Source organism: Pygoscelis adeliae, unplaced genomic scaffold (assembly GCF_000699105.1).
Source record: "Pygoscelis adeliae isolate BGI_AS28 unplaced genomic scaffold, ASM69910v1 Scaffold300, whole genome shotgun sequence".
NCBI lineage: Eukaryota > Metazoa > Chordata > Aves > Sphenisciformes > Spheniscidae > Pygoscelis > Pygoscelis adeliae.
The window spans coordinates 1,684,202-1,696,942 of NW_008824004.1; the positions used below are offsets into that span (position 1 = coordinate 1,684,202).

Genomic DNA, 12,741 nt, shown 5'->3' on the forward strand with positions numbered 1-12,741 from the left:
TCTACAATTGGTGCTTGGAATAATGAAATTTATGCAGGCATCCTTAGTGTCATACTTATTAGCTACTTCCCCGGGACTAAATCTTGTGTTACAACTTATGAAGATTATACCATGCAGCTATAACCAAAGTTCCTGACAGCCTTAACGAGTATGAGTTACTTACACGCTTCCTGTGGTGGAGCTACTGTCCGTGAGGAAGGAGCCATTGGTCCTTTCCATCTGCGCCAGCCTGAAAGGCAGGGAAAGATCACGACCTTCAGAGACCATGCTGCACAATTTAAACAGAGGCACTGTGAAGATCAGTTCTACTTAGAAACAGCTCAGATATGGCAATCTTGGTATACATAAATAGGAATAAACTCCTAGATTTTGTGACACAAACCTATAATCCAGAGGACTTATGAGACACTTGTGCTATGATTAACTAACTCTACTTGCCAAGCAACAAAGAACAAGTAATTTTCTATCTCTAGTATAATTATCATTAGCACCACCACAACTCTCATGGTAAAATTAGTTAAAGAGATGTTTTCGCAGATGGTTTTCTTTTTGAATTTTATAAAGCTGGACTAACAAAAGAGGCTGAATAATTTTAAATATAGCACATGCAACATCTGAAATTATGCTTGGCAAATAACATCACACTGTGGACAGACAAGTCCTGGGAAACAACACAAAAAACAGTGTAATTACAGGGAGTCATGGCCTATGGTTCTCATTTGGAAGGAATTCCTCTAAAAGGACTGGATTATTATGCTGTACATATAAGGCCATACCGCTCTAAAAACCGCAGCAGAAATTTTCTGTCTATTCAGTTTTCTAGGAAAGATAGACCTTATCTACGTAAGACACATGTAAAAATCTAGGAATGCTCAATGCTGTGCACATACACTGCACTGCACCAAATACAGCTATTTCCTTTACTATAAAGGTATCTTAATTTCACATATATTTTGGCAAGTGTGTTATGCATTATTACAGACATCTTCAAACTTCTTTTTAAAAGCAGCGTGCAAGGCCCTAAAGAAATGGGAACTCTGGTGTCTTCTTTTAGCATGGAGCAAGCTTGCCCATCTGTACATGTGTTAATATTCCTCAGGGTTGAAGGAGGATAAACAAAAGTACACCCAGGATGAAGTTGTCTTGATCGCCTCGTCCCACCATGGCTGGGGTGGGACGTTGTGCTTCAACACCTCCCCTGAAGGGAAGGACAAGCTCCTAAATGCCTAGAGACATTCAGATCATCTCTGCTCCGGCGGCATCTCCAATAGATCTAGTCATGGTGAGTAACAAGAGTGAGTTAGATGCTTACAAGTGACCTTTGTAATGCTGCTTAGCTCAGCATCTTTACGTCTTTGATGAAACATATTTTTTGAAATTAATCTTCATAGACCCTTTGTCACATAGGGAAGTAGTACAAAACACATATCTTTCAGAGAGAAGAGCCTGCCCTGAATCTCTTAGCGAGTGAGTAATAGATATCCAGTCTCACAAACGCAGATTCTATCACGATCACCATGTTTTCAATCTCCATCATTCAGTGAGGATTTGCTTGGAACAGCCTATGGAGCCAGGAGACAGCCCTGATCATGGAGCAGCGGGAGACAGGGAAGGGACTCGGAGCTGCAGAGAGCCTTCAAGGCAGGATACAAATTGAAAGCTGAGAAAGGGAGTTAGAAGCAACTCAGAGGCGACACAGAACAGGGAGGCGGTACTTGATTGCAGGTAGGGGAACTTTGTTAAAGAAAACTGAGCATTGAATGTTTTTCAATCAGTGACAATGAAGGTTTTAAGCCCTAATATACTGTTTCTGCTGGGCACAGTCTTATTAAGGAAGCCCTGGTAATATTTCTTGAAAGAAGCTTAGCTGAAAAGATCAAGACAACAAAAAATATTTACTAGTTTATATGTGAAATATGCATAATAACAGATCCAACTAGAAAGCACACAATAAAAATTATATGAAAGATATAGATGGAGTTATGTCTTCATTTTTTTAGATTTTATTACTAGAGGGAAAAAACATCTTGAATAATTAGATGTTTAACTTAGTTAACTTATATAGTAATAAGTATTTTTTAAGTTTGTGATTCTGTTAACCAACTTCTGCCCAGAGCAGGTACAGATTTAGCTTTGTATCCTGAGATACACGGTCCACCTTCGTCCACCTTCAGCAAGTCTAGTCCAGAGCAGGACTGGTAAGAGCTGAGGGGGAGCAGAGGGAAAACAGGTATTGCACCTGGGATCTCCCTTGATCCTTAATGCGGGTCCAGAGTTTGTGCTTCATCTGAGCACAGAAAGCCAGATTCTGGCACCACAGGCTGAAAAAAGGACATAGGGAGTCAGAAAATTCTCACATCTTTCTAGAGAAGTCTAATTTCTTTGCCCTTGCCTAGTTTGTAGTCCTGTCCGTGGGTTTTAATTGATTACAGCATGGCCTAAATTATAGATTCAAAGAAATGTTGGGCGATTTAAATGAATTGCATGTTCCAAATAATTGAAAAGCACTACAGCTTTGCCTTTGACAATGTACTATGCTACTTATGAAGGATGAAAATATTCATTGTTGGGGAGGGTGGGGACGTGGAGGCTGACAGTAGGTAGCCCTTCAGTGTTACTTTCTGCCCCATTTTTCCCCTGCTGCAAAGATCATCTGTTGGGTATTCTAGGTATTTAACAAACTGTTTTGAAGCTTTCTTATGGTGCCCATAAGTAAGAATTCGGTTATCTTAAACATAAGCTCTGAATTTTTATTCAAAAAGCTGAAAAAGTTAACATTGTTTACTAGTTGTGGAGATCAGCTAAAACAATAAAAACACCGAAAGCAAAACCAAGTCAGTTCCCATGGTAACATGGATCAATTTCTTTGCTGCCTAAAAGTTGGGTGTTGTTACTTGTTTTTGAGAGGGTACCTCTGGTTAGTGCTTAACCGTCACCAGCTCTGAATGTACAGAATAGAGTTCAACAAAACACAGAAGCACTGAGATGGACTTGGCAGAACAGACATTTTATCATGAAAGGACTAGGCTGACCCCATAAAAGCCAGAACATAAACCATTTGTAATTATTATAGGCTCTGCTAAAAGTCAGTGGTAATGGATAGTGTCAACCTATCATAGAAGAAAATGAAAACCTGAGTTTAAAATCCTACAGGGAAAAATTATATATCCAACAAGTTCAGTTCATTTCCAAAGGTTAAAAATGAAGAAACAAAAGGAAACAGCATGTTTTAGAAATAGCACACAGTAATTCTGCAAGAGTTTCCATTCTGTATGACAGACGGCAGATTTAATGCATCTACTTTACATTTAATATGACTGTATTTAGAAGCTGATGATTTAAAAACATTTGACTTACTTCTGAGTACAGAGAATTATATCTTTTTAATAAATAATGTCCAGCCAGTAGAGTATATTAAAATCTGCAGGAATCAATCACAAAATGCAGTGTGCTGGTGAGAAACTGTGCATCTCTTACCTTGTAGCATACTGCTCTATCCTGGAGTGTGTGTCATCATGAAACAGCTGTGGAGACTGGGAAGGACTAGTTAAAAAAAAAAAAAAAGAGTGGTGTCTAAAGCAATTCATGATATCGACAACATTAATTTTAAAGTAAATTAGACTGATGACAAATAAATAAATTCACAATGTTGCCAAGGGGGTTATTGCTTTGGGTCAGCCATGCCCTGTAGCTCATGCACATCAGATTAGCAGCAACTGAGCTAAAAGAAAGCAACCGGTATACTAAGCTTTCCAGACAAAGGGGTTCTGCATACTCACTCATATTGCTCTGGCCACATACTGATGAGAGTGATAGGACTGTGAGGAAGACAAAATAAAAAAGAAAAAAGAGAGAAAGAAAGAAAGAAACTATGAAACAAAAACTTTAATGCCATTTAAGCAAGAGAAAGCTGGAGAAACACAAAATATTTTAACCGGCAACCCACCCAGATTATTTGAATCAGCAACAATTGATGTAGAAAAGAGACAGCAACAGATACTGCCGTGTATCATGGAGAGACAGGAGACTGACTTGCGTACTTCATTTTGTTAAATGAAAATCAATTTTTTAAAAAATACCAAATCAGTGTTATTGATTGAACTGCAGTTCATAAACCATAATCAGTTCATTTAAATTCTGCTCAAGTACTGGAGCTTTCCTTTTAATCTAACTAGAAAATATATTTACAAAAAAAATTGGGGGGAAAAAAACACCACTGACAACAAAAAAACCACCATAAGTCAAAGTTATCAATGCTTATTTTCCTACTGCATAAAAATAATCAGAGGTAAATACATATTGTATTACATTCTGACACTTGAGTAACTATTTAGGATTTTTTTTTTTTTATTTATTTTTTTATTTAAAGGAACGTGTTACTGAGTTTTGCCACCTGTAGGGGAGAGAACCAATACCAAGAATTTCCTCAGCATGATGCTGGCAATTTATCTGTGTATTTCCCACATGACTGGACCAAGAGAGCTTTATCCTGACCTGCGATTACAGTTTTGCCATTCCAATTTCTGGCACCATTGTCAAACTTTCATCACATCAAAGCAGCTTTGCTTTCCTGTGTTGGCAACTTTTTTTTTTTGTTTTTAATTACAGACCAGCTGAAGACTGCCCCGGTGAGTAACATTTTAACACCTGAATGTGCGTTGCTTCCTTAGCAGCCAGGCCACCAATAATGCCAGTTTTCAGATTACTTTCTCCTGTTTCTTAAACCACTCACGAGCAGGTTTTGTTTGTTTACTGTAAATAAAATGCACAGTCCTCCAGTCATGAAAACAGAGCGTGGACAATGGCACCAGGCTGTTGCATGCAAGCAGAGCATGTATGTTGATGCTTCACATTTGCTGTTGCTACCTAAGCAGTGCTGTGTTCAGAGGATACAGTAGCACTGCAGACTCCAGGAGTCAAGGAGAGTCAATCCGTGAAACTACTTCTAGTGCCCTGTCAACACATCTTAATTTTGCTCTTTTAAGAGTGTCCTTTGCTGACAACTATGAAGTAAGTAAATAAAGCGGAGTATTTCTGCCAGCACCATAAGTAATACTGTGGAGACACTGAGAGTGCTCTCTTTTATTAGGCCACCTATATTTCTGAAGCCTGTAGGAACCTAATTAGCTCAGAGCTTTCTAACTCCAGGGACTTTGAGATAACCAAATAAGCAGTGCAGTTCCAAAAACCCAGTCTCCCCAAATCTATAAAAGTGCTCTCCGTAAAACAGCCATTCAGCCTCCTCCAACATTACCTGCTGAAGTCCATGGCTTTCTGATAAAATGCTTACAAAAAACAAAGTATAAAATATGTTACTTTTTCAAAAACAGGCAAGATCTGCAAATAATGTGAAACAACTCATAGGTAATAACGCAGCACAAGGCTCTACAACTGCTGTTGATTATTTCTCGGGTTTCACTTTTCTGTTTTTAATGGAATAGGCCAGTGACCCCAGGAGCAATTACTCTATAATCAAGCTTACGTCTCCAGGTTGTCACCCTCCAATACTGTTTGCACAGGTAGGTAGCCAAGTCGGGGATGCTTTGCAAAATACTTCTTTGACCGGAACTTATTCTTCAGCACCTTTGTGAAGTCCCGTACATCTTCCCCAGATGTTGTCTTAAAAAGTTAAAAGAAATTAAATTGAACATTGCTAAATAGCATTGAGATAATAGTGCTGCTACCGTCCTGAAAAAGGATACAACGAAGAACTTCAAAATGTTAACGATGTTAAAATTGCCTTTTTAGTGTCCTGAGATATGGTACAATAACAACGGTAATGCATCTACAAATTCTCTTCTATTGGAAAAAACAGCGAGGCTTCAAATTCCCAGCAATAAATGCACTGGATTTACCAATTACTTCATAAATTAGAGAAAAACTGACACAGGTTCAAGTCTTAAGCTAAACATTTATAACCAGTCTTACAAAACACAAAAATTTAATTTTTCAGGGGAAAAAAAAAGGCAAATCGGTTTGCCAGATATAAGGGGATACTCTTAGCCATTGAAAGCAATCTGGACAGTACACTCGTACACATGAAGCTTGTGACTCACCCCACAAACAGAAAAACCTCGTAATGGCTCTGCTGAAAAAATACAGCTAACAGTAATGGCTTTGTTTAAAAAAAAAAGCTAACACAGCCCTCTATATTCACAAAGTGCCACCCATTCTATACTTAAACTGGAAAACTATCACAAGATGGGAGCAGTACATGCTAAACCATTCTCTACTGCAATGGCCAAGTTTTTCATGAGCATTTTCTCAAGTTACCAGCTCTCTTCCTACAGGTTCCTGCCACTATCTGCATCATTCCAGTCAAAAAAAACCCCACAGATGAAGTGACAGCCATTGTACAGGCACTGTTGAAAGGCACAGTCAGGGGCAGGCCTGATAAGAACAATCAGTGCCTGAAGTAACAGACTCAGAGACTGATTCAGTCGCCTCCTTACTACCGCAGGAGAAGACTAGTACAAAAATTACCCACAAGATTCTGCAAGTCTAAATTTACAAGTTGCAATCAGCAACTCCCACCCCCCCAGCAGCTTTTTTACTGGTCCCCACTGATGCGGCCCCTTCCAAAACTGACAAGTGCTTAGCCCCATCTCTCACCCCAACATGAAATTGTGTTCTTCAGAACAGAATTAAAATTGATGCAACTGCTTTTAAAAATCAATTTAACTGGAAATAATCACAGCGATAATGGCAGCACTGCTTTGGCAATACTATTCAGTTAACTTCTGCTACCAAAGTAGGGATACAAGCAAAACATGCAGGCGTAAAATACAAGGTGAAAATGGCAACAAAGATATCTGCAGGAAGAAACAATAGTATACGGTATGCCTTTAAAGTATATGTGCTTACAGGCTGTACTGAGTACTTAAACAGAATGATCCCCATCACATGTAGCAGTTACTATTAAGCATTTCCTCTTGCAACTGCAGTAAAGAAAAAGCGGCCGTTCACCTCCTGCATTAGCTGAAGATTTGCAACGGCTTCTACAGATTTCCAGCCCAAACCCGGTGACAAACTACAGATTGTATTTCTGTACCCTCTGCTTTGGGAGAAGCCTGTTAACGTAGAAGGATGCCAAAGCGGACGGGTATTCATAGGGAAAACAGTGAAAGACTTTTCGGTTTTGTAAATTTTTTCCACGACGTACTACAAAGATGCCTAGAAGCAGTTCAGGCAAACTATTTTCTGATTTTATTCTCAATTGTCAAAACATAAAAATACTTCCCTATTCACCTATGTATTTTAATGTATGTATAATATATACAGTTACAAACTCTGTAATGCACATCAGATGAGCAATAAAAATTGTAGATAATCAAACTGATGTTGGTAAGAGTTTCTCACATCTGGCTTTAACAAGTAACAACAAACTGAGCAAATCTGTCATTAACAGGTGTTTGAACCCCTTGAATTTTAATACAGGTAAATTCAGGGAGAGCTCACAAAATCGTTCTCAGAAAGCATCTGCTCCAATCACTGCATCATCCAAACAAGGAATGTGAGGCAGCCCAAAGGGCTGCTTGTTCTCACGCAACGGTAACTCCAGCAGATGGAACTCTGTCCCAAGGCCAAGGAATGAAAGTTTCAGTACCTACACACTGCAGAAATAAACGTCTACTGAGCTACCAAACTTTTCCTCTGGTATATTCTTTATTTGGTATGACAGCCTGACCCAGTTCCTTGGGAAGACTAATATGACTCTGTGTGACTGAGGACAATAAATACTAACCAGTGAAATTGAGCAGATTTGGAAGAACTATTTTAATTTACATGCAACTAAGATGCAACTCTTAGAAGTATTTCTTCTATGTTTTTTGCATGTAACCACACTACACAATCCAATCCAACCCAAAAGAGATGTACTATAACATTTTATTTTCAAAAAAGAATAGCCAGGCACTGTTGTGTAGAATCTATCTACTAAATTAAAACCAACAGGTAGCTCATACACTTCCCTACATCATGATATGTTGACTATTTCCACACAAGTCAATAGCACAAATACCACCACAGTTACAGAACTACTTCAAAAGCAAAGAAAAAAACCCTTTCCTTCACTGAAAATTTCAGCCAAAAAGACCGCACTTTCAATCTCAATTTAAAATGTCAGTTCTTAGAATAAGACGAAGTTCAGGGAGGAATGCCTAAGATCCATGGCTGGCACACGTAAATAACTAAAAAAAAATCTGCAGTGGAGAGTCTCAAGGAGAAAATCTGTAACAACTGACAAACTGGCATTAGCACTCTTCAGTATACCAGCCAGAAACAAATGGAGTCACAAGTCACAAGCTAAAACCAGATAAAATTCCTTGTAAACCAACACAAATTTAAGAAACTGGGATTTACATGGAAAGCAGCAGAAAAAACAGAATAAGCTGAGACATGGTTTTCATATGTAGATTAAAAAAACAGTTGGTATATATTTTTAATATATTAGGAATAGAACAAGTCTTTGTTGGGAAAAAGTTCTACCAAGAATGTAATAAACCAGTTGGAGAGGTCTAAATTAACTAATATATAATATAAAAATTATAATAAATAAATATATAAAAATATGTGAATAAGTAATATAATACTTCTCATATATACATATATTTATTTATATTTGTCACTATTCTCTTTTTTCAAAGAAAAAATAAAGTGATAATGAAAGCCCAAACAATTTCCCATTCCTTTCACTGCACCTACCTATGTAAAAGGACTAGTCTGCACCTAAGTCATCATTCTCTTAATTACATTTCTTACATTATGTCTAACACAAAACCAAAGAGCTGTTCTAATATACATGTAAAAACTGATTCCCAGAAGAGATGTGAACCTCACTAATGAACACCGTCATTAATCCCAGCCAGACTTTCATGGGTTATGAGGAAGCTGGAGAGAAATGTACACAGCCATTCAATACGCACAACAATCAAGTGAGTTCCAAGAAAATGTATTTTGTATAATAAGACATGCTCAATGATGCAAAAATTACACTATAAAAGAACATCTATGTCATTTAAAAGGACTTCAGTTTATTCTTTAATAGAAACCCTAGTAGAGATACCTGAATTTGATACCATTTGATACTCTTCAAATGCTTTAGTAAATTTTAAGTTTTGTGGTTTTAAAAAAAATTTTTACATCTCCATATTTTTATTTCTTGACATTTTATTCATCTGTAGATAACTGTACCATGAGCCTGACTGTTCTTGATGGAAAACAAAATTCTTAGACCTACTTATGGTAACAGCTACGATACGTGTGGGGATGACAGCAGCTGCATCATAAAGCAGCTGTCAGCTAGGTAACACTGGGAGGCTGGGAAGCTCCCCAGTGTAGGATGTGGGATAAAGAGACAGATACTTCATTCCTCTAATTATTTTTATAAAAATCAACACTTGAGAATGCAATTCACCAATAACTTAAACACTTGTTTAAGTGCATATGTTCATGTCCATTCAACAAAGCACCCACACTTTTAAAAAGCATCTCACGTCCCTTGCTAGAGACATGAGAAACCACAAAAATTAGGTTATTAAATGTATAACAACTGTATTTATGGCTGTCACTGCCACATCAGTGATGTTTGCACTGTGTAACATTGTGAAGATTACCCTTCTGTGACCACTTTCAAAGAGGGACATTTCATAGCAGTTTCTCACCAAGAGGCGAGATTGATTATAAATTGTGTATTTTAGTTTACTCCAATGAAATCACGCTGTAATTTCAAGAGTAACTAACTTACCTCAGAATTTAACAGAATTTAACAAATTAAGTTGCAAAAGGGTAGAAGATCACATAAGCCAGCTATCTGAGCAACTGTAAGAGTGATACCTAGAGGAAAGCACATTGCTCAGCTGCTACCAAAGACTACCCTGACCAGACAGCTATTCTTCTCAAGGCAAAGAGTAATCTCTGAATTCCACAGCTGGAAGCAATGTTCTGCATGCGAAATAGACAGATTCAACCATTCCCGCTGCTTTCTTTCATCTTCCCCACAGAACAATCCCATTTTGATAACAGTGAAGCGTCATGCTTGGTGCATTGATAAGCATGTCAAGATGAAACCACTGACTTACTTATGTCAGTTTGTTGCTTATAAAACACTGAGGCTGCTTAATGTTCAGGAATGTATCTGTCTTCTCTGGATGTCAGTAGCAATTACATTTTCAGACGACTTACCTAGAGAAGTCTTAACAGGCACTACTGCAGATAAGCTTTTTTGTGCCTGGAAAAAAATCTCAGTCCAGGGTGAACTATCTTTCAACCAATAATTTCTGACGTCTTGGCTATCATGTTCTGAACTCTTTCAGGGAAATAAAATTCTGGTCATATGGAAGATGAAGGGGCTAACCTTTGCTGCCATCGTTTTGTATAGAAAGGCTACAAAAAAACCAGTTCCCAAAATAAGGAGCTCTGCCAGGTGAGTGTAGTGGCACAGAACTACAAAAATCGATTATACTTTCATTGAGGTCAGGAAGTAAGACTACTTGCAATGAGAAAATTTGCTGAACTGCTGATTTGATGTTTGTACATCACCTCAGAAAAGCTGCTTTTAAGGTTTTCTTGTGGAATATAGGAGTTGCGAAGTGGAAACAGTTTGGAGAAAGAAAACTGATGCAGTAACTATTTCCATCTGCAATTCAAAAAACCCATTGGTACAGAAAGCCACATTAATATAACACAAGTACCACTACTGAGAGAATTTCCATTCCAAAAAAGCAAAAAATAATCATGTAGGTACTTATGGAAGAATATTCTTGAATTAGATGCTAGGAAAATTTTACAAAATTTTTACACATCTCTGTGTAAAATTCTACATTAAAAAAACTATTTCTCCATCTTTTCAGAGAAAGAGTATTTAAAGGTGAAAAAATAACTACAATAACTTTGCATTTCTACTACTTAGAGACAGTAATGTTTTCATGTCTTTACCCCACCCATCTCTAAATCCTGAATGAAAGAAAAAAGACATAACCAAAGCCATTAGAATGAATTTTTGCATTTCCAGCATCAAGAAAACTGAATTGCAAGCTAGGATGAACGCTAAATGGCATTACAGATTAGGATGCAATAACTACACATAACTATCTGGTCTAAATAGCCCTATTCTAAAATTATGAAGCAATTCTCACGTGATGCAGATATCGCAAAACTCATTAAAATGGAGAATCGTCCCCTTGCAAATTTAATTTAAAAACCAGATTCCTTAAGCCATTCTCCAAATTATTTTAAATTTAAGCAGAAGTGAGCTTCTGAGAAATCCCTTCATACCCTAGACTGAACTGCTTACCTGAAGACAATTAAAAGGTCTTCCCTCCATCTGCAACTAAGCTCCAGTTGTAAATGCCAGCTTTATTAACCAGGGAAGCATTTTTTTTCCCAATTATTACTAGTATTCTTGGTATTAATGTATTAATATACACTAACAGTAAGAAAGGGAAGCTAGACTTTATTCATGCAGTTTGATGAGTACATGTATTTGAACACTGCTTTGCAACCGCCACAAAAGTAACATTTCAACACCAACAGCCTTTGAATTTGGTTGAAAAGGTAGAGTAGATGCACTCTTCCTATTCAAGCTATCTGTATCATAATATAATGGATTCTAAGGAATAATCCATTGGCCTTTTGTATCTTCTTTTTATTTATTTTTTTAAATTTCATAGACCCAGCTCCATGCTATTTTTCGGGCATTATTACATTTAAACATATAAGCTATTCTACTACTTACTGCAAAGAATTTTGCAATTTTTGACTATTATATCGCATAAAATGAGCAACGAATTAGCACACCAAACACACTGCATTATTACAAATAGTAGTAATAAATACTGGATTCTTTTTGTGAAATCAATTGTTTATTCCTGACCTAATTCAGACGAGATTAGCTAAAATGGATTGTATGGAGGTACTGACTATGGAATTCAAACAGGCATATAATAAGTCTGTTCATATAAATAGGTCATTTCTTCTTACAGAAATGGAGCTAGCAGAGTGTACTTACAGGAAGATGCAAGAAAAATTGCAAGCCCATATTCAGCTTCCAAATTAATGAGGGGCAGTACTGGACCTCTAATTTTACGCATAACCTAAATCATATGCCAGCTCTTTTATTCTGCTCTACTTTAAACTGATCCGATTTCCTTCCTTTACCTCCTATACGTTTGCCTTCCTTCACTCACTTTAATCAAGAATGTCATCTTATTCCCCTTATTCCCCCACAGTGGATTCACCTCATTTCTCCCGTATTTTATGGAAAGAAGGGACTTTTGCCTTGGGTTACCTTATTTTGCACTTAATATTGCTTTAAAACTATATTCTTTTTGCAGCAGGAACAGAAATCTTCATTATAATACAAGCTGTCCCTAGTTCCAGGGACAGTGGGGATTCCAGCCATTTCCAGAATATATTTCCCTGTACAACGGTCTTTACTTGTAAATGAAATGGCTCACAGTAACATAATGAGACCATGTTTAACGAGAACTGAAAATTTCTCTCAGACATCAAATCTGCTGCTTCAGACAAAACCCAGAAGTCATCAGAAGAAATATACCACCCTGTTCTAGGGACAGTACCATACCCCATACTAGAAATAATCTGTTTCTTTCCCCTCCAATTTCCCAACATGTATTTGACTAACGCAACAGGAAGGGTATCTGATTACGTGGAGCAGCAGCATTACCTATTTTGACATACCGTATGCCTTCATTTCTGAATTTTCTGTGTATTACAGACATA

General features: G+C 37.3%; 1 protein-coding gene across 1 annotated transcript in view; it reads right to left on the minus strand.

Annotated features, from left to right (window-relative positions):
* Positions 1–5,478: 5,478 nt before the first annotated feature.
* The window catches only part of UTRN (utrophin), a 377,019-nt gene continuing 369,756 nt past the window's right edge, over positions 5,479–12,741 (minus strand). The window contains 1 exon segment of the mRNA XM_009325465.1: positions 5,479–5,619. Coding sequence (XP_009323740.1) covers positions 5,479–5,619 — 141 coding nt within the window.